Source organism: Polypterus senegalus, chromosome 15 (assembly GCF_016835505.1).
Source record: "Polypterus senegalus isolate Bchr_013 chromosome 15, ASM1683550v1, whole genome shotgun sequence".
Taxonomy (NCBI): domain Eukaryota; kingdom Metazoa; phylum Chordata; class Cladistia; order Polypteriformes; family Polypteridae; genus Polypterus; species Polypterus senegalus.
In genome coordinates, this window is record NC_053168.1 from 4,839,553 (window position 1) to 4,864,146 (window position 24,594).

At 43.4% G+C, this 24,594-nt stretch overlaps 1 protein-coding gene across 1 annotated transcript in view; it reads right to left on the reverse strand.

Moving 5' to 3' along the window:
- Positions 1 to 24,594, reverse strand: part of LOC120515754 (copine-4) — a 466,133-nt gene that overhangs the window by 172,524 nt on the left and 269,015 nt on the right. Inside the window, exon 6 of the mRNA XM_039737037.1 lies at positions 23,377 to 23,460. Coding sequence (XP_039592971.1) covers positions 23,377 to 23,460 — 84 coding nt within the window. The remainder of the gene's footprint in view (positions 1 to 23,376; positions 23,461 to 24,594) is intronic.

The following is a 24,594-nucleotide window of genomic DNA, read 5'->3' on the forward strand; positions in this document are numbered from 1 at the left end:
CCATTGATTTTAAATAAATAATCACCGCACCCGAGGCGGCTTCGTGAGGGGGGCGTTGTTGTAGCGAGCCGCGGGGCGGTCGTCGATGTGGGCGTTTCTCACCGTGTGCACAGGTGAGGAACTGCCCACATTCGTGATTGCTCCCGTGGCTAATGCTGCAGCTGTGATGGCCCCTCACGTTTTTAAAAGAAGCGCAAGTCGGTTGGGGAGAAAGAGAGAGAATCGATTGGAGAGAAAGGAAAGGAGAGGACGGAGGTTACAGGGAGCGTGGAAGCAAGCGGTGCAGGAGAGAGACGGACACGCGGAGCGTGTGGTGAGCGCACGATCGAGCGCTCGTGGGCAGCTGCGAGGAAGCTGGGTGTTAGGCCGACACCCAGGTGTTTGTGTAGATGTCGCTCCCGCTGAGCGATCTGGTAGCGGGAGTGACAAGGTGAAAGCGACGGGCCGCAGAGAGGCCATGGAAAAGGCAGCGGAAGTCGGGAGACTTGGTGATGGAATCCCCAACGTGGGCGACCTGGCCGTTGAGGGTAATCAAGTCTCGGGGACTGGAATGAGTGCCAGACCGAAGCCAGGGATCGGGAGGTCTCCAGTCTCGAGCGTGTGATGTAGGAGGGCAGCTGCAGAGAGCGTCTTGCCTGCTGCTAAGCCCGTACGGGATAAGCAGGTGAGACGCATACAGAAAATAGGCACCGGATTGTGTTAGTGTTTTAAGATTGATTCCATAAGAAGATTTAACCTCCGATTTTAAGGATTGTTTTTTCTATTGAGTTTTAACCCCCACGTGTTCTTTTAATGGATTATTTATTTTATTGAAGATCTGCACTATTTATTGGAACACTGTTTTTGATTTGATGGACAATTATAAATAAAAGCACTTTTGCACTTTTTACCTTCCCCTTGCTCAGATGCTTAATTTGCCTCCATTGACTAGCTCACTCGGTTACATTATCGACGGTGTTGGGTTCATGTGCTTCCAATATCAAAGGGAGTGTGGAGCCTGAACCCACATCGTCACACCGTCACTTTGCATGTCGTCACAAACGGTTCACGGAGGATGAGTGATTGATTGTCTTTGGAGCGCCTCGTCTTCCTGCAGACCCACTCCTCTGTGGTGGGACGGCTCTCTTATAGGATGCCTTTGGATTCTTTTAACTTTAGGAAGACACAAGCGGACTGGAATTCCATTGAAAGTTAATTACGCTTGATCTTTTGTCTTCAAGGACCCCAAGTTCAAGAATGAAGACTGTGTTTTAAACAAGGGTTTACTTTTATTTGCGCATATCCAGACTCATTTGTGTCCCATTTTGTGTCACCAGGTCACAGAATGCTCACAAGCTCCTTTACACCCTCAGTTGTCTTTAGAAATTCCGGATGTTTCCATCTGTGGCACTGATATGTCAAAAAGGTGCATAGTGAAGTCCATCCTGGACTTAAGGTGTTGTAAGGTAACTGGGAGTAATAGATGGTTCGCAGGGACTGACATCTCAACTTCAATGGAATAGAGACCCTTACACCCAGTTGGGAAGCCAGTATAACAGAAGGACAGGGGAAGACAAATGTATTTAGGATATTTTCTTCCCCAGAACACTGGGTGGCAGCGTTTCTGGGTTGTGGCACCTTTACAGATACCCAAAGGGCATTATGGGAACTGTAGTTCAGTAGGACAGCCCTGTTTGGTTCCATCGGTGCTGTCAGGGGGTGCTGCAAGGATTCATGGTCCATGTTTTATGGGGCTTTGTGGGGACAATCTCATAAGATTGGAAGTACTCCCGGGTTCTAATATAAAAGAAGCAGACCCACTCCAGTATGGGAGCCAGAGTTGGGAGGAAGAAGATGAAGATGATCTGGATGAGCGAAGGAGAGGAGAAAGATATTGAAGAGTGATTACTTGTGCTTCTTTAACGACTGGCGTAAAGGTCTTCACAAGTATAAACCCTAATTGTGTTTGTGTGTTTGTGTCTGGAGTTTGGGGTGCTGTAATGCCCCCTGATGGTCACACAGGAGATAACCCATAGGTATAAAAAATCAAAACCGAGATCTCCTCTGTGACTTTTTTGGTTTCTCCCCGACAACAATGAGATCCCAAAGACATACATTTTGTCTCCTGTTTCTCAGATTTTTTTCCCCCAGCATTCTCATGAGGGTCTCCTCTTGAGTTTGAGTAGAGATACAATATCATTTATTTCTGTATAGCCCCAAATCACACAAGAAGTGCTGCAATGGGATTTAACAGACCCTGTCTCTTGACAGTCCCCCAGCCCTGACTCTCTAAGAAGACAAGGATATAACAGGGGCGGCAAAGTGGCGCAGTGGGTAGTGCTGCTGCCTCATAGTAAGGAGACCCATCTGAGTTCTCTTCCCGGGTCCTCCCTGTGTGGAGTTTGCATGTTCTCCCCGTGTCTGCTCTAGTTTCCTCCCACAGTTCAAAGACATGCAGGTTAGGCGATTGGCGATCCTAAATTGTCCCTTGTGTGTGCTTGGTGTGTGTGTGATTGAGTGTGTGTGCCCTGTGTTGGGCTGGCGCCCTGCCAGAGGTTTGGGAAAAAAAAAAAAAAAGACAAGGAAAAACTCCCCAAAAAACCCTTGTAGGCATAAAATGGAAGAAACCTTGGGAAAGTCAATTCAGAGATAGACTCCTTTCCAGGTAGCTTGGGCGTGCAGTGGGTGTCAAATACAAGGGGGTCAATACAATACAATACAATGCACAGAACAGAACAAATCTTCAATACAGTATACAAATAAAAATTTACGGAAAAAAGTACGGAGCAGAATTTAACGGTAGATGATATCTCACAATAGGATTTGGATTAGTTTAGAGTCCTGGAGACCTCGGCCTTCAAGCTGCCTCCTCCATTTGGCCATTCCACAGCTGAAGCAAAGTCACACAGCAGACTCACATCTTCCAAGTGGTGAAAGTATGCGCATTGTGTGCTCAGTAATATAGAGTGACGTGTATGGACAGATTTATGGAGTAATAAAACACTTTACTAGGATTACAAAACTGAAGGCCTTGCTTCTGAATAATGCTATTAGCTGCTTTTATTTATATTGCTCTACTAGCTGAAATACCCGGTGTTGCTCTGTAGGAAAATAAAGTTGTTTTTTTTAATTGTTTGAGAAAAATATAATTGAAAAAAACACAACTTTAAAAATAAAAATCAATTACCGTATATACTCGCGTATAAGTCGGGTCTTGAAACCCGAAAAATCGATCATAAAATCAGACCCGACTTATACGCCTGTTCAAAAATACGACACTTAATTTTTATATCTTCTTGCCTCCTCCAATCTCGCACCAGTTTCTCAGATGCATTGAATTTTTTTGCAGGGACCAATTTCTTTCGCTACTTCAACGACATTTAATTTAAAACCAGCTTCATATTTTCTTCTGATCAAACACTCCATCATAAATAAGGGATGCTCTTACGATAAAGGTGTACGAGGGTGTGAGATACAAAAACCACAAAACAGTGCAAACGACCCATTCGAAATAGTTTTGGTATTACCGTGTGGTCACGTGGGCACGATACATAGAAAGAAAAGGGTCGTGGGCCCCGTGGTTCCTCTCTCAGGTGGGCATTCAACAACAACAACATTTATTTCTATAGCACATTTTCATACAAACAGTAGCTCAAAGTGCTTTACATATTAAAGAATAGAAAAATGAAAGACACAATAAGAAAATAAAATAAGTCAACATTAATTAACATCGAATAAGAGTAAGGTTCAATGGCCAGGGGGGACAGAAAAAACAAAAAACTCCAGACGGCTGGAGAAAAAAATAAAATCTGTAGGGATTCCAGACCATGAGACCACCCAGTCCCCTCTGGGCATTCTACCTCACATAAATGAAACAGTCCTCTTTGAATTTAAGATTCTCATTCGACTTATATGACCGACATTATAAAATACCAGAAATTATACGGTAAAATCAAGTCCCGACTTATCCACGAGTATATACGGTAACAAACAACGAAGACTCACTGATGTGCTTGTACTGTTTACTGAAGTGCCTTGTTTTATGCAATGTTTTTAGTTTTTCCATATTTAGCCATTATATAAAGGTTCTGAGGCCTTCCCACCCTTGAACGTGTCCGTGTGAGAAATTCCAAACTGATTCCAGCAATTTTCAATGATTGTCCTTGAGATTTATTTATCAGTTTTTTTGATGACAAACATATTAAAAGAAAACTTCCTGTTACTATTTTACGAAAAGATTATAACAGAGTTGACACATTTAACTCAGGTGTATCTCATGTCTCCTTTTTGTCTAAAGTTGTTGCTCCTAAGGAATGGAGGAACGTGTGACAAAGTTGATTCTTAAATGAAACATCAAGGAGAATCTCTGCAAAGTTTCATGAGCTATTACAGACCAACCTTTGAGCAGTAATATTTCCCTTGTCACACACGTGTGTTTAGGAGACAACTAAAGGGCTTGAATACATGTGATTCCACGCTGGACCAGGGGGTGGCGAAGTGCACTAATTTTCCCTCTCGATCTTTTGCAGACCATTCTAGGGAAATCCCGCCCAGCTCTGGGGCAGCCAATGGCGTCAATTCCGGTTCCGTTAATGATGACATCACTTCCTGCACTGGCTTTTAAAGCTTCCATCCTGTGTCAAGAGAAGAAGTTCTGTTTTGGACTCTGTTATGTAAACATGACAACTCTTTTAAATCAATTTTGCAGCCGGGAACAATTATACGGCTTGCTGCCCCAAACCGTCTTATGGTCGTTTTTGTGACACCCTATGGGAAGACACGGTCAAAAGGCAGAGATTATAAAACCAAAGCTAAAACACAAGATGAGTCAAAAATATAAAAACAAAAGTCCGTTAAACAAAGATCATTAAACAAAGGAGGAAAAGTAAAAGGAGGATCTGTTTTTAATACTTAAAATCTGTGAACTCGGACATATTACGAGACTTTGTGTCCAGGGATTATTGTGGGAAGAGGAAAAAATGACCAGACGATGTTTGTGTGAGCTTAGAAATGTTTAAAAGAGCACAAACAGGTCCGTACCAAAAGAGGCAAAATGAAAAGGCGAGAAAAAACCTGCGGGCAACACAAGAAGCAAAGTCGGCGGCCGAAAGGAGTTTGATAAACCGTAACGAAACCTGACACCTGGGCCTGCTTATTTGAAAGCTAACTAACGCTCGTGTTTAGTGAGGTTTATCCATCCAAAAGATGAGACACGTTAAAACTGCTGCCATATTTATACATTCTGTCACGTAACTGACCAAACAATTATGGTCACATGATGGCTCCTAAAATTCACATTAACAAAGAAGGACACTTAAAAAATTGTCTTAATATAAATTTAAACCAAAAGAAAACCTTTTAAACAGAATCTGCACAATACAAAACCATAAGACAGATCAAAATATACATAGACTGGATTAAATACTGTGGGATACAGATATGAACTCGGAGTGAAGTTTTATTATCCAGTCACATTACGATTGACAGTTCACAACTCCAAAGGACGTCCTCCCTGCTCAGAAAAGATGGCAGAATCATTTCAAAATAATTCACAACAAAACAAAATAATCTCTAAGGTGAAAATGAATGCCATCATTGAATTCTCAGGGATAGAGCAACTCCCACATCAACTGTAAATTTGTACCCAAAGGGCTCAAGGGAAGTTGAATAAAATTAACAAAATATCCAACACAGAGGGTGGCACGGTGGTGCAGTGGCAGTGGTAAGGAGACCAGGGTTTGTGTCTGGGGTCCTCCCTGCATAGAGTTTGCCTGTTCTCCTCCCATATTCCATAGGCATGAAGGTTAGGTGAATTTGTGATCCTAAATAGTCCCTAGAGTGTGGTTGGGTTGTGTGTGTGTTCACCCTGCAATGGACTGGCACACTGTCCAGGGTTTTGTGCCCTATGTTAGCTGGGATAGGCTCTAGCAGCCCCCCATGACCCTGTTTGGGACTAAACTGGTTAGAAAATGACTGACTGGCTGTATAGGATTCTAGCAAGGCACCTGCTCAGCCCAGAGCTGCGGGTCACAACAGAAGCTGATGAAGCTTGTTCATCTTATTCCAGGTATACAACTTCCTTTTATTTATTTACCCTTTCAAAGTTTTTACATTTAATTGTTATGCAACATTAAGACAGCTCTGAGAAATTGCAAACTTTGATATCACTTTTGTTTTTTTGGTATGGCGCCTCCTGAAAAACCGGCACAAGAAAACCTCCACATATTCCATTCAGCTCATCTTGAGGTTTAATTATACAAGACGTCAAGCATTTTGGGGTTCCAACCTATTGTTGCCTGCCATTTTTGGACCATAGTCCGTGCAGACAATAACACAATTACGTTAAAGAGTAAACAAGTAGATGTCTTCAGCAAAATCAGCTGACCACAGAGATTTGCACCCTAATAAGACATGAGGGGTCAAAGTTAACTCCAGTTCATAAAACTCTGAGAAAACGTGAATCGACAATACAGGCATGTGAAGTGTCGTTGTTTGCTATTTCGAAGTTGCTGATTACGACTATGATCATATTTTTGATGTTTGTTTTTAACAGTAGATAGGACTGGTGAGCTTTGTTGAGCTGAATGGCCGGTTCTCGTCCTAATTGTTCTAATCTTCTATTTCTGAACATACATGTACTGTGTTCGGGGGGATTTAGATATCAATAGGTTGACTGACGGGGACTCTGCTTTAATTACCGCCTGTAAAATGGCCTATACAGTATTTTGAACATATCAGGCTCTATTCTGGAAAATTTCTTGCTTGCCTGTGCGTGCCAGTGTCATTTTTTTTTATTGTTTACTATTATTTCTTGGTCTTCGTCACGTTATCAGCTTCTGCAATTTTGCTTGATGCTCAGCAGATGTTGCTGCTCTTCTTTTTCTTTCTACCGTTTCACTCTCTCAATCACTTTTGTTAGAGTTTTATTTTGCTTTCTTTTTTTAATACATTTTTTCTCACAAGTTTTTGAGGTTCATGATAATGATTATGATATTTTTTTTTGGAAAATTTCAAAGCAAAAAAATGTATCAAACGTTTGTAACCATTTCATCAACCATTTTGTATTTCTTATGGATGTCTGAATGTTTTCTTCCTGTTGTTAGGCCTGTGTCACGCCTTGCTAGGGGAGTGTCCCTGGAGGTCACGACCTTTGGGCAGCGACACAACTTGATCAAAGGACCTCTTGTGATTTACTTCCTTGTCTGAGTTGTGAGTAAACAACCCTCTTCGGTATTGTTCTTAATAAACGTTTTCCACAGTTTTTTCTGGTTCTGACCTTATCGCCCGCATTTGTCTCTTGTTTTGGCTTTGAGACTCATGTCTTTGATCTCCCACTTGTGACCCTTTTCTGTTACTCATTAATTTACCCTCTCATTTCTCAGATCTAATCTGTTCACTGACATAACAACTTTGTCGTAACACTTTAACGGGGCTGAAACTACCTCAACTATTTTGAATGGCCAGAAGTGATCATGTCATAAGCTTTCAATTATGACCAAGATCAAGGATCCAGCTCCATAGGTTTGCAAATTAGCACGTGACAGACGGACAGATCTTAGCATTTCATATACACTCACCGGCCACTTTATTAGGCACACCTCACTAGTACCCTTTGGACCCCCTTTTGCCATCAGAACTGCCCTAATTCTCCGTGGCGTAGATTCAACAAAGTGCTGTACACATTCCTCAGGGATTCTGCTCCATATTGACCTGATAGCATCACACAGTTGTGGCAGATTTGTCAGCTGCACATCCACGATGTGAAACTCCCGTTCCTCCACACCTCAGGTACTCTGCTGGATTGAGATCTTCTGACTGTGGAGGGCATTTGAGTCCAGTGAACTTAATGTCATGTTCAAGAAACCAGTTTGAGATGATCTGAGCTTTGTGACATGACGTGTTATCCAGTAGTTTTCAGAAGATGGCGGTCATAAAGGGATGGACGTGGCCAGTGACAATACTCAGGTAGGCTGTGACATTTAAACGATGCTCAGTTGGTACTAAGGGGCCCAAAGTGTGCCAAGAAAATATCCTCCACACCATCACACCACCACCAGCAGACTGTACCGTTGATACAAGGCAGGATGGATCCACGCTTTCATGTTGTGGATGCCAAATCCTGAATCTACCATCTGAATTGAGACTCATCAGACCAGGCAACGCCTTTCCAATCTTCTTTTTTCCAGCTTTGGTGAGCCCGTGTGACTTGTAGCCTCAGTTGCCTGTTCTTAGCTGACAGGAGTGTCACCCACTGGGGTCTCCTGCTGCTGTAGCCCACCTGCCTCAAGGCTTGATGTGTTGTGTGTTCAGAGATGCTCTTCTGCACACCTCAGTTGTAACAAGTGCTTATTTGAGTTCCTGTTGCCTTTTTGTCAGACCAGTCTGGCCATTCAGACTCTGACCTCTGGCATCAACAGAGACGTGCGGCTCACTGATATTTTCCCTTTTTCAGACCATTCTCTGTAAACCTTAGAGATGGCTGTGCGTGAAAATCCCAGCAGATCAACAGTTTGTGAAATACTCAGAGCAGCCCGTCTGGCAGCAACAGCCATGTCATGTTCAAAGTCACTTCAGTCACTTCAGTCCCCCTCCTCGTTCCTCATTCTGATGCTCAGTTTGAACTTCAGCAGGCTGTCTTGACAACATCCGAAATGCATTGAGCTGCTGAGATGTGATTGGCTGATTAGATATTTGTATTAACAAGCAGTTGCACAGGTGTACCTAATAAAGTGGCCGGTGAGTGTATATACATTCTTCTGGTTCATGGTTTCAACCTGATTGCTGTGGATTACCTTGTGGTGTGAGTGCAGAAAGGGCTTCTTTCTTATCACCCTGCCATACAGATGTTCTTTGTGCAAATTGTGCTGAATTGTAAAACGATGTCCAGATACACCATCTGCAGTGAGATGTTCCTGCAGGTCTTTGGAGGTGATCTGTAGGTTGTCTGTCACCATTCTCACAATCCTGCCTCTGCATATGCCGCTCCTGTATTTTTCTTGGCCTGCCAGACCTGCTGAGTTGGTTTAACAGCAACTGTGCCTGTGGCCTTCCATTTCCTGATTCCATTCCTTACACTTGAAACTGACAGTTTAAACCTCTGAGATCTCTTTTTGTAGCCTTCCCCTAAACCAGGACACTCAACCATCTTTGTTTTCAGATCTTTGGAGAGTTGCTTTGAGGATCCCATGCTGTCTGTCACTCTTCAGAGGAGAGTCAAAGGGAAGGAAGCACAACTTGCAATTGACCACCTTAAATACCTTTGACCATTCATGATTGGACACTCCTGTCTATGAAGTTCAAGGCTTAACGAGCTCATCCAACCAAGTAATCAGCATTGAGCAGTGACAGGCATTCAAATCAGCACAATGACAAGGGGACCCACATTTGTGCACAGCCAGTTTTTCACATTTGATTTAATTTCATAAAACTAAATACTGCGTCACTAAAAATCTTTGTTCAGAAAACACCGCAGTACTCCTCGGAAATGAAAGACATACCACTGTTATCTTTACTGTTGAAAGGAGAGTCGATTATTATGCAGGCTGAGAGGGGTTCACAAAGTTTCTCATATGACTGTATATATATTGTTTGGGAGTTTGTAGATTTCTTTATCAATATATACTCACATTATTATTTTACATACTGTTTGTTTTTTTGGCTCATTTTTGATCGTCGATTGCGGTGACGTTTATTTGGAAGAAGTATGGCTTGTCGGGTCTAACGTCCTCAGCTTGCCAGGGCACGGGTCTTGGTGGTGAAGCTGCCGGTTTGGGAGTGCTATAAGGCAAATCTTTATTTGGTCTTTGTTTAACTCTGTTAAAACATTTTAGGCTTATTGTCTCTTTTTTTTTTTTTTGCTAATCAGTCCTTATTCATAATTATTCTTCATTTGCCCTTCTTTATACAAACCAGAGGTTTATGGTCATCCCTCCTCTTATTGTGCCTTTCTTACATATTCAGAGTATTTAAGTTTATTTTTATTCTCCCTTTTGGGCCTGCAAAACCTGAGGCAGACCAGTGGACCTGGGATTAAATCCTTTAGGGTGAAGCCTTTTCCGAGTCTGGAGGCCTTACACCATGTGGAATGCTCCACTTCATGACATTTGGTGGCATTAGTAACCCATGGTTTCTTGGCAGTCCTATTCAAATCATTAACATTCACTGAGGGAAGACAAGGAGCAGTAAAATGACACACAGTGAGTTACTGGGAGCACGCCAAGCTACTCCCAAGGGAGACCGAGAGTGTGTGAAAGCAAATAGAAAATAGAATTACTGGGTGTTGATTCTGTAACGTTGCTGGAATATTCAATTTGAATAAGGAGTGACACATTTAGCATCCTTGGAATTAGCTGCTTACAAAGATGTCTGATGATTGCTTCTTCAGAGGCTTGTCTGTTTTAAAACACTGATGGGCATTTCTAACACTGGAGATGGCGGTGTGCACCGTTCCCATATTTTAAGAGTGCAGAGTGCAGACACAAACTGTCTGTGTGTCATTTGCCAGCCAAGCTGGGGTTCAAATTCACGTCTCCTTTGTTCATTTTGATTCTTTCATTTATGTTGAATATGTACACCATTCTTTATTTTTTGTGTAAGCTGCCTTTGTTATGTTCCATGTCTTTTGTAGGTGGTCCCTCAAGAGGCGGGGCCACCTGCCAATTACCACCAGGAGCTGCCCCGACCCCACCCACCCCTTAATAAATCCAGAATGGTCTTCCGCAGTTCCTGTCGATTCATTGTGGCTACGCTAGGGAGTTGGTGAGTTTAATTGTGTTTTATTATTGGATCTCTGGATTTTCTGCCTTGCCTTGTAGTTTTTAATTTTTTGTTAATAATACTTTCCTTTTTTTTATAAAAAGTGTTTTTGAGGCCATTTTGCTCATGAGCCAAGGTTTTAAAATCGCTTCTGTAACCCCAATGTTAAAAAAGTGTGGTCTTGGTGCTGACAATCTTAACAATTTCCAGCCTATTTCCCACTTACATTTCCTGTCAAAAGCTCTTAAGCGTGTTGTAGCCTCCCAGCTCACCAGTTACTTAACCACTAATAATTTGATGGAACTCTTTCAATCTGGTTTCAGGGCACGGCACAGCTGTGAAACTGCTCTGCTACGGGTAACTAATGATTTGCTTATGGCAGCAGACTCTGGACAAACCAGCATATTAATTCTGTTAGACGTCAGTGCAGCATTTGACACTCGGGTCAGACATGACATTCTACTGTCCAGAATGGAGAACATGCTGGGTATCTCTGGCACTGCCCTCCAGTGGTTTAAGTCCTATCTGACAAATAGGCAAGAGTTTGCTAGTCTTGGCTACAGGAGGTCCAGCTCGGCGCCAGTCACACAAGGAGCTCCTCAGGGCTCTGTCCTCGGCCCTCTGCTCTTCTGTATTTATATGCTTCCCCTTGGCCATATTATTAGTAGCTTTGGACTAGGTTATCATTTTTATGCAGATGATACTCAACTCTACTTCAATGTTAAAAGTGAAACTTCATCAGAGGTTTCTCAGCTCACAACCTGCCTCAGTGAAATTAATACCTGGATAGAGCAGAACTCTTAAAATTAAACTGCAACAAAACTGAACTCCTGCAAATTGGGACTAAAGTGCAAATTAATAAAATGAGCTCCTTCCCAGTCCATCTTGATCTCATCAGACCTGCCTCTACTGCAAAGACTCGGTGTCATTCTTGATTCCTCCCTCTCTTATTCCGCCCACATAAATCACATTAAGAAGCTTTCTGACTTTCACCTCCATCATGTATCCTGTGTTCGCTCCTTCCTCTCCTTTTCACTTGTCCCAGCTTTTATCACATCCCACATTGATTATTGTAACTCATTGCTGCCAGGTGGCCCTTCTAATCTTATATCACAGCTCCAGCTCATTCCAAACTCCGCTGTAAGAGTCCTGACACGGACCAGCAGCAGCGAGCACATCACACCCATCCTGCTCCGTCTTCACTGGCTCCCTGTGTCTTACAGAATCGAATCTCAAATTCTACTAATAACCTACAAAGCCTTAAATAACCTGGCGCCAAACTACATCAGTGACTTTCTCCATCACTATGTGCCTATCTGCCCACTAAGGTCCTCTGATTCTAGTAATCTTGTTGTGCCCCACACTAATCTACACTCCATGGGTGACAGCAGGACCTTCAGCTGTATGGCGCCCAGACTCTGGAATGACCTACCGAAATAAATCAGGTCAGCTGACTCCATGAATTCTTTTAAAAAGCAACTCAAAACTCATCTGTTCAGGAAGGCTTTTAGCTCTATTTGACTTTATTACCCTTCTCTCAGTTTACCTCCATGTCAAGAAGTTCATGTAACCTGTGTGTGTGTGTTTGTGTGTCTGTTAGACCATCAATTATGTTGTCTGTTAGGCTTTTCTCTGAATTTGCCATCTTAATCTTCTATATTTATTACTTTGCTTTGTATTATCTATATATATAATTCACTAAGGCAAGACAACCATGGAAAGCACGCCGGAAGGGGTGTGGATTCACTAAGCTGCCGACAAGTTAGACACCTATGGCGCACGCAGGAAAGAGCCACGCCCACCAACTCCAAGACCATTGGATACGACGACAACTCGCAGGGCCACGCCCACCAACTTGGACGCGACGACACAGAAAAAATGGCGTCATTTATAATCATCTGTCGTAGAGGCCACATGCAGTGCAGGTCAGGTTAATGTCATGTGCATGTCATGCACCTCTGAGCTACGTTGACTGTTCATAGAGCCATGTTTCTCGTGGAGGTGAATCGCCATATGCAGCGTGTGAAACGGTTTGCGAGGGGTATCCCATGGGATCCTTAAAACAATCCTTTACAACTGAGGTTGAAGCACAATGAAGTAAGCAGTCATTAAAAACTTTTCGGTTACGACGCACGACCGCGTGCACCATAGCAAACTGTTTTACACGCTACATACAGCTATTCACTTCCGTGACAAACATGCGTCTTCTTAGATGCTCCTGCAGGAACACGGAAGACGTTTTCCTTCCCACCAACACTCCTTTTTCACCGGCCGGCGTCTACCCTCGCTCTCTAGGCATTCACACTGCCTGCCCATTTGCCCGGACGCAAAAACTCACCGACCACCCAGTTAGTCCTTTTCGTCTGTGGTAAGAGTCCGCATGCACGTCTGAGCCACGCGGCGTTTGTTATGCCGCGGGTTCACTATTGTGTTGTATTCTGCTCTCTCCAGAGTTCCATCTTTTCATTCACTTACTGTTGTATTCTCACACCAACCCGTTTTAGACATCCGTGTCTTTCCAGAAGTGTTTAGCATTCAATAAATAATTATGCATGACATTGAGCGTGTGTCTACCCAGCGCAGAGAGGCGTGGGTAAGCCGTTGAACCCCATTCGGGCTGCAAGCCGTGGAATTCCCACTAAATGTGACTCATACGCCCCACTCATTATGTCCCTACCCTTTGTGCACACCCTCCTACCGTGGTTGGGTATCTTGGTGGATTATATATAGAAAAGCAGCCAAAACCGAGGGGTATCCCATGGGGTCCTTAAAACAATCCTTTACAACTGAGGTTAAAACACAATGAAGTAGGCAGTCTTTAAAAAAAAGAGTTTTCGGTTACGACGCACGCCTTTGTGCACCATAGCAAACTGTTTTACATGCTGCATACAGCAACTCGCTTGAGCGACAAACATGCGTCTTCTTCACACCCCCCTCGCTACTACCGTGGTCAGGTGTCTTGGTGGATTATATATAGAAAGGCAGCCAAAACCGCACAGAGCAATGAAAAGTCTAGAGTTCCATCTTTTCATTCTCTTTCTATTGTATCCTCAGACCCTCCCTTTTTAGACAACTGTGTCTTTCCAGAAGTGTTCAACCATCATTAAATAATTATGCAGCGTTTGTTATGCCGCGGGTTCACTATTGTGTTGTATTCTGCTCTCTCCAAAGTTCCATGTTTTCATTCGCTTACCATTTTAGACAGCCGTGTCTTCCAGAAGTGTTTAGCATTCAATACATAGTTATGCATGACATTAAGCGTTTCCTCCCACAGTCCAAAGACATGCAGGTTAAGTGAATTGCCGATCCTAAATTGTCCCGTGGGAGTGCGTGTCCTGCGGTGGGCTGGCACCCTGCCCGGGATTGGTTCCTGCCTAGTGCCCTGTGTTGGCTGGGATTGGCTCCAGCAGACCCCCGTGACCCTGTGTTTGGATTCAGCGGGATGGATGGAGACCCTTGTGCTTGCAAGGCTTTTGACATATTTTTGGGATGTTTAAATTTGTTTTGAGGCTAAATTCTTTGTAAGAACATTAAAACAATCTGGGAAAGAAAAGGCCTAACAAAGCTCTCCAGTCCTGTCCACTTAATTCTTTTAAAAAAAACATCAAGTCGAGTTGTGAAGGACCTTAAAGTCCTGCTGTTCACCACACTACTTGGTTAAATCCTTACATTGGCTCCCAGTTAAGTTTAGGGCAGATTTCAAAATCCTCCTTTTAACATATAAAGCATTAAATGGCAGAAGTCTGGACTGCTTACCTGAACTTATCCTGACTTTCAAACCAGAACGCACAATAAAATCTCAAGATGACGGTCTGCTTAGGATTCCAGGGGTTAATAAAATAACAGTGGGAGGTCGAGCTTTTAGTTACAGGGTCCCTAAACTGTGGAGTGGTCTGCCCGTTACTATAAGAGATGCCCCTTCGGTCTCTGCTTTCAAATCCTCACGACTTCAGTTTAGCACACCCTGACTAGAGCTGCTGATTAACTGCGCAGACTGCATCTCTGTAGTTAGTCATTAGCACTAAAACAGAAGTAACATGATAGTTAGAATTTGTTACTGACCCTCACCTGTTCAATTTCTCTTCTCTGTACTCAAATGTGCCACTTGGTGCCACTGCCCACCTGCCAAGTTGTTTTGCCTGCCTAAGGAAAAGTCATCTCTGATGGGGGATCACAGGAATTGTCGGGTAGAGGGGTCCTTTCATCGGATTGGCTGGCCCAGCACTGACTCAGCTGTGGAATGGCCAATAGGGGGAGGCAGCTTGATGGCCGAGGTCTCCAGGACTCTGAACAAATCCAAATCCTATTATGGGATATCATCTACTGTTGAATTCTGCTCTGCACTTGTAATATTGTTTTTTGCACTATTACATTGTATAGAGGATGGCTTGTGTTCTGTTCTGTGTATTGTATTGTATTGTATTGTCCCCCCTTCTTTTTGACACCCACTGCACGCCCAGCCTACCTGCAAAGGGGTCTCTTTTTGAACTGCCTTTCCTGAGGTTTCTTCCATTTTTTATTCCCTACAATGTTTTTTTTTGTCCTTGTCTTCTTAGGTAGTCAAGGCTGGGGGGCTGTCAAAAGGCAGGGTCTGTTAAAGCCCATTGCAGCACTTCTTGTGTGATTTGGGGTTATACAAAAATAAATTGTATTGTATTGCATTGACACCTATTCCAAGTCTCTGTGGTTCTCTGTGTGGAGAAAAACTTCCTAATGTTTGTGTGAAATTTCCTGTTTACAAGTTTCTAACTGTGTCCCCGTGTTCTCATTTTAATGTCACCATCTTGATCCACTGCACTAATTCCCTTCATCATTTTAAACACTTCAGTCAAGTCTCCTCTTAAATCTCCTGTAGAGGCTCAGCTCTTTTAATCTTTCCTCATAAGTCACCCCCGGGTTTTGGTTTCCTCTTGAAAGACCAAATCGCAGCCAATTGTTTGTGTCACGAAGTTGGTTTTGATTCACTTCCATATTTATGTGAGAACTCCCATAAGCCAATAGAAAACGTATCCTTATCTTGAGAAAAATAGCACCAGAAGTGTGTGATAAAAAAATGATTTCCAGTTGTCACAAACATGCATTGGAAACATGGAACGTATGTTTTCGCTCATCGAAACTCAAAGAAGGGCGTACTCGATATGTTTTTAGGCTCTTATTTTCAGGTGGTGTTTCATGCCCCATGCCCTCCATTGTAAAGCACCAGTGCGCAGCTGATATTTAAATTTAACAGGAAACGCTGGACTTTGGAACACAATTTCACATGGTAAATGCAAACATACCATATTTATGAAGAAATATCTTAAAAAAAAAAAAAAACGTAATAAAATATCAAACTCATCCTTTAAGGTGTGAGAGAACACCAACCTAACTTGTCAAATTTCGCTCCTCGATAACACAAAGTTCAAATTTGTTTGAATTTGTCCATAATACAATGAAATTCTAACTTGCATGTTCCTAATGACGTAGTGGGTGGCGCTGCTGCCTCACAGTAAGGAGTCCCGGGTTCGCTTCCCAGGTCCTCCCTGCGTGGAGTTTGCATGTTCTCCCCGTGTCTGCTCCAGTTTCCTCCCACAATCCAAAGACATGCAGGTTAGGTGCATTGGCAATCCTACATTGTACCTAGTGTATACTTGGTGTGTGGGTGTGTATGCCCTGTGGTGGGCTGGCACCCTGCCCGGGGTTTGTTTCCTGCCTTGTGCTGGCTGAGATTGGCTCCAGCAGACCCCCCGTGACCCTGTGTTAGGATATAGCGGGCTGGATGATGGATGGATGTTCCTAATGATGCCTAAATACAATCTCACAATTAAAATTCCAAATACAGAAAATAAACAGAAATGTTATTTATTAGGAGGGAATGTTGCAACCTGCAAGAATATTCTATCATTTTTTTTAATTCAGTTGTCCTAAATTTTAATTTTATTGAATCAGCACGCAACTTAGTGTAATTTTTGACACCAGTCCGTCTTTATAAAATTCACATTACAACACTATCTGACACCTTGTTTTCCAGTTACTGTATAAAATATATAGAATTAAAATAATGATAATAATAATAATGACATTAATATTCGTCAATAAGTAGGTATTCACTGCCTGAATTTCAACTCCGCACATCATGGCTGGTCACATACCATCTTCTGTGTCGCTGTCGCTGTCTTTATTTGTTTGTTTCTGCAACTTGGCAACAGCATCAGAATGCGAGGAATTTTCATCTTCAACATCTTTTTTTTTTTACAGATGTTGTTTTCTCACCATGGTGATGTCCTGCACTGCCACCTGGTGGAATCTGCCTGATTTATACAAAGCATGTACACAAGTATAATCAGTACGCTGCTTCCTTAGCTGTACTGTGTGCAAGCGCTCGTGTCATGTAGTGTCACGTATATTAAGATTAACACACACACGTACATCGATCTACACATACACGCAGACCACAGACGTGCCATATGAATGACTCCTACACAATCTACCACTCCCTCGCACTTTAACCGCATGAGTGCCTTATAAATGACGTGTCACTACCTAGCACTTAAAAAGACATACTTATCATAGGCACAAAGAACGCACGATGTCTTAGGTATACAGTGGAACCTCGGTTCATAAACGTCTCGGTACACGTACAACTCGGTTTACGACCAAGAAGTTTGCCAAACCTTTGCCTCGGTTCACGACCACACACTCGGTATACAGACAAGCCAGTTTCCCTTTAGGTTTGTTCAGTCTCTCTCTGTGCATTTCCTGTGCAGGAAGTGAGTGAGCGAGAGAGAGAGAGAGAGAGAGAGTGCGACACACACACACACACAGAGGCGCGCGTGCGAGAGACACATCCGCGCACGAAAGAGAGAGCGAGCGAGTGAGCAAGCGAGAGAGGGAGGGCTGGACGCATCAGGTAGAAACGGCTTGTTCTTGTTTTCAGTTCTGTTTACTGCGATCGGTTCATAGCGTGCACTGTGGCAATGTTACTTGGTGGTTTGTTAAATTACAGATTTTTAAAATGTTCATTTTTTTCTCTGTACTTAAAACTCATTACAAAAAAAAAAGTGTTTTTAGCGAGCAGTTCCTAGCACTATAGCGCGAACTATTGCAGTGTTAGTTTTCTCTGTTATTCAATGTTTTTACATTTAGTTTACTATTACGCTGTGGATTCTATAGTATAATTAACTATATTTGTACTTAAAAACTAAAAATATATATATTTACATACAGTTTGTATGGTCTGGAACGGATTAATTGTATTTACATACAATCCTGTGGTGGAAATTGCTTCGGTTCACGACCAAATTGGTTTACGACCAGAGTTTTGGAACGAATTATGGTCGTAAACCGAGGTTCCACTGTATCTCAGACCTAAATATTACTTTTGGTATCCAAACATCCAGCAGCTCAACATCCTTGGCCATTTATGAACCGCTGATGTCTTTCTTTACGTGTTGCTCACTAAGAGCTCTCGTCCTCACAGTTTGGATCATAGGGCACTCCTTACTGCTCCAGGTGCTCTCAATATGTACCTTATTGCTTTAATCACTTTAGATATAAAGGCAAAGTATAGAAAGTTAAAAGCAACTTGGTGTTTATTAAAGATCAATAATACCATTAAAAGGGTGGCATGGTGGCACAGTGGGTAGCACTGTTGTCTCGCAGTTAGGAGACCCGTCTGGGTTTGCTTCCCGAGTCCTCCCTGCGTGGAGTCTGCATGTTCTCCCCGTGTCTGCATGGGTTCCTCCCACAGTCCAAAGACATGCAGGTTAGGTGCATTGGTGGTCCTAAATTGTCCTTGGTGTGTGCTTGGTGTGTTGGGGGGTGTGTGTGTGCCCTGGCCCGGGGTTTGTTTCCTGCCTTACACCCTGAGTTGGCTGGGATTGGCTCCAGCAGACCCCCGTGACCCTGTAGTTAGGATATAGCAGGTTGGATAATGGATGGATGGATGATGTCTTTCTTTACGTGTTGCTCACTAAGAGCTCTCATCCTCAGCCTGATAAACCTCACAGTTTGGATCATAGGGCACTTCCTTACTGCTCCAGGTGCTCTCAATATTTACCTTATTGCTTTAATCACTTTAGATATAAAGGCAAAGTATAGAAAGATAAAAGCAACTTGGTATTTATTAAAGAACAATAATACCAGTAAAAAGGCAGTATGGTGGCGCAGTGGGTAGCGCTGCTGCCTCGCAGTTAGAAGACCTGGGTTTGCTTCCCGGGTCCTTCCTGCGTGGAGTTTGCATGTCCTCCCCGAGTCTGCATGGGTTCCTCCCACAGTCCAAAGACATGCAGGTTAGGTGGATTGGCGATCCTAAATTGTCCCTGGTGTGTGCTTGGTGTGTGTGCCCTGCGGTGGGCTGGCGACCTGCCCAGGGTTTGTTTCCTGCCTTGCACCCTGTGTTGGCTGGGATTGGCTCCAGCAGACCCCCGTGACCCTGTAGTTAGGAGATAGCGGGTTGGATAATGGATGGATGGATGAATACCAGTAAAGCAGAAAAGAAACGATAAATAGCAAAGTCTGGATATGTATATACAGGTGCATCTTAATAAATTAGAATATCATCAAAAGGTGGATTTATTTCAGTAATTCAATTCAAAAAGTGAAACTAATATATTATATAGATTCATTACATACAGAGTGATATATTTCAAGCGTTTGTTTCTTTTCATTTTGCCAATTATAGCCTACAGGTAATGAAAACCCAAAATTCAGTATCTCAGAAAATTAGAATATTACAAAAGACCAATTAAAAAAATGATTTTTAATACTGAAAAGTCTGTCATGTCCGCACTCAGTACTTGGTCGGGGCTCCTTTTGCATGAATTACTGCATCAAAGCGGTGTGGCATGATCAAAGTCAAAGTCAAAGTGAACTTTATTGTCATCTCAACCATATACAAGTATACAGAGAGACGAAATTGAGAAGCTCAGGGTCCACAGTGTAACAACATGAAGTGCAAATAATAAATAAAAAATAGATTTAAAAATAAAAAAAACTGAGAAATCCCATGTCCATAAGTATTCACATCCTTTGCTCAATACTTTGTCGATGAACCTTTGGCAGCAATTCCAGCCTCAAGTCTTTCTGAATATGATGCCACAAGCTTGGCACACCTATCCTTGGCCAGTTTGGCCCATTCCTCTTTGCAGCACCTCTCAAGCTCCATCAGGTTGGATGGGAAGCGTCGGTGCACAGCCATTTTAAGATCTCTCCAGAGATGTTCAATCAGATTCAAGTCTGGGCCACTCAAGGACATTCACAGAGTTGTCCTGAAGCCACTCCTTTGATATCTTGGCTGTGTGCTTAGGGTCGTTGTCCTGCTGAAAGATGAACCGTCGCCCCAGTCTGAGGTCAAGAGTGCTCTGGAGCAGGTTTTCATCCAGGATGTCTCTGTACATTGCTGCAGTCATCTTTCCCTTTATCCTGACTAGTCTCCCAGTTCCTGATGCTGCCACCACCATGCTTCACTGTAGGGATGGTATTGGCCTGGTGATGAGCGGTGCCTGGTTTCCTCCAAACGTGACGCCTGGCATTCACACCAAAGAGTTCAATCTTTGTCTCATCAGACCAGAGAATTTTGTTTCTCATGGTCTGAGAGTCCTTCAGGTGCCTTTTATAAACTCCAGGCGGGCTGCTATGTGCCTTTTACTAAGGAGTGGCTTCCGTCTGGCCACTCTACCATACAGGCCTGATTGGTGGATTGCTGCAGAGATGGTTGTCCAAATGGAAGGTTCTCCTCTCTGCACAGACTAAGCCCTGACTAAGGCCCTTCTCCCCCGATCGCTCAGTTTAGATGGCCGGCCAGCTCTAGGAAGAGTCCTGGTGGCTTCGAACTTCTTCCAATTACGGATGATGGAGGCCACTGTGCTCATTGGGACCTTCAAAGCAGCAGACATTTTTCTGTAACCTTCCCCAGATTTATGCCTCGAGACAATCCTGTCTTGGACGTCTACAGACAATTCCTTTGACTTCATGCTTGCTTTGTGCTCTGACATGAACTGTCAACTGTGGGACCTTCTATAGACAGGTGTGTGCCTTTCCAAATCATGTCTAGTCAACTGAATTGACCACAGGTGGACTCCAATGAAGCATCTCAAGGATGATCAGGGGAAACAGGACGCACCTGAGCTCAATTTTGAGCTTCATGGCAAAGGCAGTGAATACTTATGTACATGTGCTTTCTCAATTTTTTTATTTTTAATAAATTTGCAAAAATCTCAAGTAAACTTGTTTCACGTTGTCATTATGGGATGTTGTGTGTAGAATTCTGAGGAAAAAAATGAATTTAATCCATTTTGGAATAAGGCTGTAACATAACAAAATGTAGAAAAAGTGATGAAGCGCTGTGAATACTTTCCGGATGCACTGTACACAATAATGGACCATACGCTATGAGAATCTGTGGTCCCGCAACAGTGAAAGCAACAAAAAGTTTAATTTCAAAGAAAACGCAATTCGGTCAGGTGTAAATTTATGATCACGGAGAAGCGATCACAACGCGAGCAGCAAAGACACGAAGTGGCATAAAGGACAGCGGCTGTACAGGCTTTAAAATGATCGACGCTGACCCCCCTTCACAACACGAGCAGCGTTGTACGTCCTGCGAGAAAGACATTTTAACCGCGCTCGGGACCGGAAATAAAGGACAAGTATTATTTTTACAATGTCACGCGAGACAAAGCAGTGAGCCATCATTTAAAACAAGTCCACGGACACTTAACCAAGCAGTTGTTGGATTGTTTGTGGCAGACAAGCATCATGTCCTCCCAGCTCTTAAAACAACGACAAGCAACAAGCAGAACAGGCAACTCGCCAGCAGCAGAAAGACAGCAGATGATTCGACGGCATCTCCTTAGCGTGCGTTCAGCTGCCCTCCCCTTCACAATGCGAGCAGCGTTATACGTCCTGCGAGAAAGAGATGTCACCATGCCCAGGGCCAGAAATAAAGGACAAGTATTGTTTTTACAAAAGTTTTTAAAGTAAAAGTGAAAATAATGCATATGTAACAATTCCCATGAAAATAACAATCTCTTTAAATTGTATATCCGGTAAACCAAACACGGGGCGGGCGAGCGAAGCGGGCAGGGCAGAGCCCCCTAGTACATTTAAAATTAAATCTATCGTAGCTACCACATGGGCTGGACCGGCATTGCATTCAGATGAGGGGATGGTTCCTTACCCGCATGGGAGGTTCCTGAAGGGCACACAGGCATCCCACCCAGGCTAGAGAAAGAGGCCAGACCCAGGAGAGATTTTCAGACAGCCCACCAGAAGTGGAAGGAGGCGGACAGGAGCAGGCGCTGATACAGCACATTGCCATACCCACCACATGACAAACCAACTCAGGAACCCAGATTAGAGCCCAAGTGCAGCCATGTGGTGGGTGACACCTCAGCACAACACCAGTTCAGATGGAATGGAACCAGTAGCAGCTTTTTTATGGTGGCTCAACTTTCTATTCCCCCCAGGCGCTAGATGGCAGCAACCCTTTATACTGGCGCCCATTCAGGTACCAGCAGGGAATGCTGGGAGTTGTAGTTCGGCAGAGGAGACCTGCTGGGGTCCATGGGTGTCACAAGGGGGCACTGCTTCCTAGTAAGTGGGACTTCCATATGACCATGAAGTACTTCCATCGGGCAAGGGCTCTGGCACCGGAAGTTTTCCTAGGTCCATAATAAAAGGGACCCCACTCCCTTATCCAGGCGCATTCAGAGCTGGGAGGACGTGGAGCAACACTTGACTGGAGGAGGGCAGTGCGGCGGTGAGAAGAATTGTGGTCTGTGGAAAGAAATAACAGGTGCTTGTGCTACTGTGAAGGTATCGTGGAATAAACCTTTCTTTATTTGAACCCGGGACTCTCTGTGTATTTAGGTGTTTGGGGTTTTGTGGGTAGCTGATGCCCCTGGTACTGTCTCACTATCCATTCAGCCATTTTTCTAAACGCACTTCATCCTGTGCACCAAGGAGGGACAATCTGAGAATGGGACATCAGTCCATTGCATAAGGTGAACCCTCACATCGGCTGATTTAGCAACGACAACGCACCTTACCGGCGCATTTAAACCCTGGTCTCCTCATTGTGGGGCAGCACTGTGCCACCGTGCCACCCAAAATTAAATTAAATTGTGACGGCTTCACGTAACTTGGCTGCTTCCTGGAGCCTCTTGAAACCTGAAAACGCTGATAATGTACCCGAGGATGAGCCGGGAAAACGACGACACACACACGAAGAGTAAATGAAATGTACAACACAATAGAGCAAAGGGATCTGAAGACTTTCTGAATCCAACGTAAGACGACTTTCTGGTATAACAAAGATCTCGGATTGAACAATGCAGGCCTAAAAACTCTAAAAGCAAGTCAGTGATCTTCTGAGATCATCCATGAGGAAGAGCGGCTGAAAGAGGACCATAAAGTGTGCAGAAGATGAAGGGGTCTGGGGACTTTCTGAAGCCATTGAATGTACCGGTAGGAGGCCATGATAATGCTGTTTAGTATTCTAAACAGCTCACAAGATCTTACAGACGGTAAAACGAAAAACTGCAACAACAACTCGACTCACATCCTTCCATGAATGAGCTCCATTTTACAGCTCTATGTGATTTCTATCATTTTCTTAACTTATTTTTTGACATATTCAAAGCTTAAAAGATTCACATGTACCTCAGTCCTGTGCACCAGCTGCTGTGTGGCGTCATCATTTACTCTGAAAATTTCCAGAAATGGATCTGACTTGCTGAAAAAGTCCTGCGGATAAAAAAAAAAAAAAAAAAAAGAAATAAAAAAGGTTAGTCAGGAGAAGAAGAGGGACGATCACTCAGAGGAAGGTCAATTTGGAGAGAGGATTACAGAAAACATGGCATGGTTACCAAAAGATGAAGACACAGTCAGGCAAGAGCAGGGCATCCAAGAAAAGAAGAAAGACATTAGAACATTAGAACAATCTGGATGACAACCGGCCATTCAGCCCAACAAAGCTCGCCAGTCCTGTCCACTAAATTTTTCCAAAAACATCAAGTCGAGTTTTGAAAGTCCCGAAAGTCCTCCTGTCTACCACACTAGCTGGGTAGCTTATTCCAAGTGTCTGTTGTTCTTTGTGTAAAGAAAAACTTCCTAATGTTTGTGTGAAATTTCCCCTTCACAAGTTTCCAACTGTGTCCCCGTGTTCTTGATGAACTCATTTAAAAGTCACTGTCTCGATCTACTGGACTGATTCACTTCATCATTTTAAACACTCCAGTCAGGTCTCCTCTTCATCTCCTGTAAAGACTCAACTCTTTGAATCTTTCCTCATCACTCATCCCCTGTAGCCCTGTAGTCAGCTTAGTTGCTTCACTGGACTTCCTCTCGTGCTGCTATGTCTGGTGGGCCCAAAACTGCACTCAGGACTCCAGATGACACCTCACCAGTGTGTTATAAAGACTTGAGCAGAGCCTCCTGTGACTTGTACTCCACACATCAAGGCGCTATATAACCTGACATTCTCTTAGCCTTCTTAATGGCTTCTGAACACAATAGTGTCAAGTCCACTACGACTCCTAAATCCTTCTCATGAGGTGTACTTTTGATTTTCAGACCTCCCATTGTGAATTAAAACCTAACAAGACCTAAACCTGATGTAAGTGTTAGGCTCAGCTCTTGTAATCTTTCCTCATCACTCATCCCCTGTAGCTCTGAATCAGCCTAGTCGCTCTTCTCTCGACCTTCTCTAGTGCTGTTTTGTTATTTTTGTAGCCTGGAGAACCAAACTTCATTGATGACTCCAGATGAGGCCTCACCAGTGTGTTATAAAGCCTGAGCAGAACCTCCTGTGACTTGTACTCCACACATCAAGGCGCTATATGACCTGACAGTCTGTTAGCCTTCTTAATGGCTTCTGCA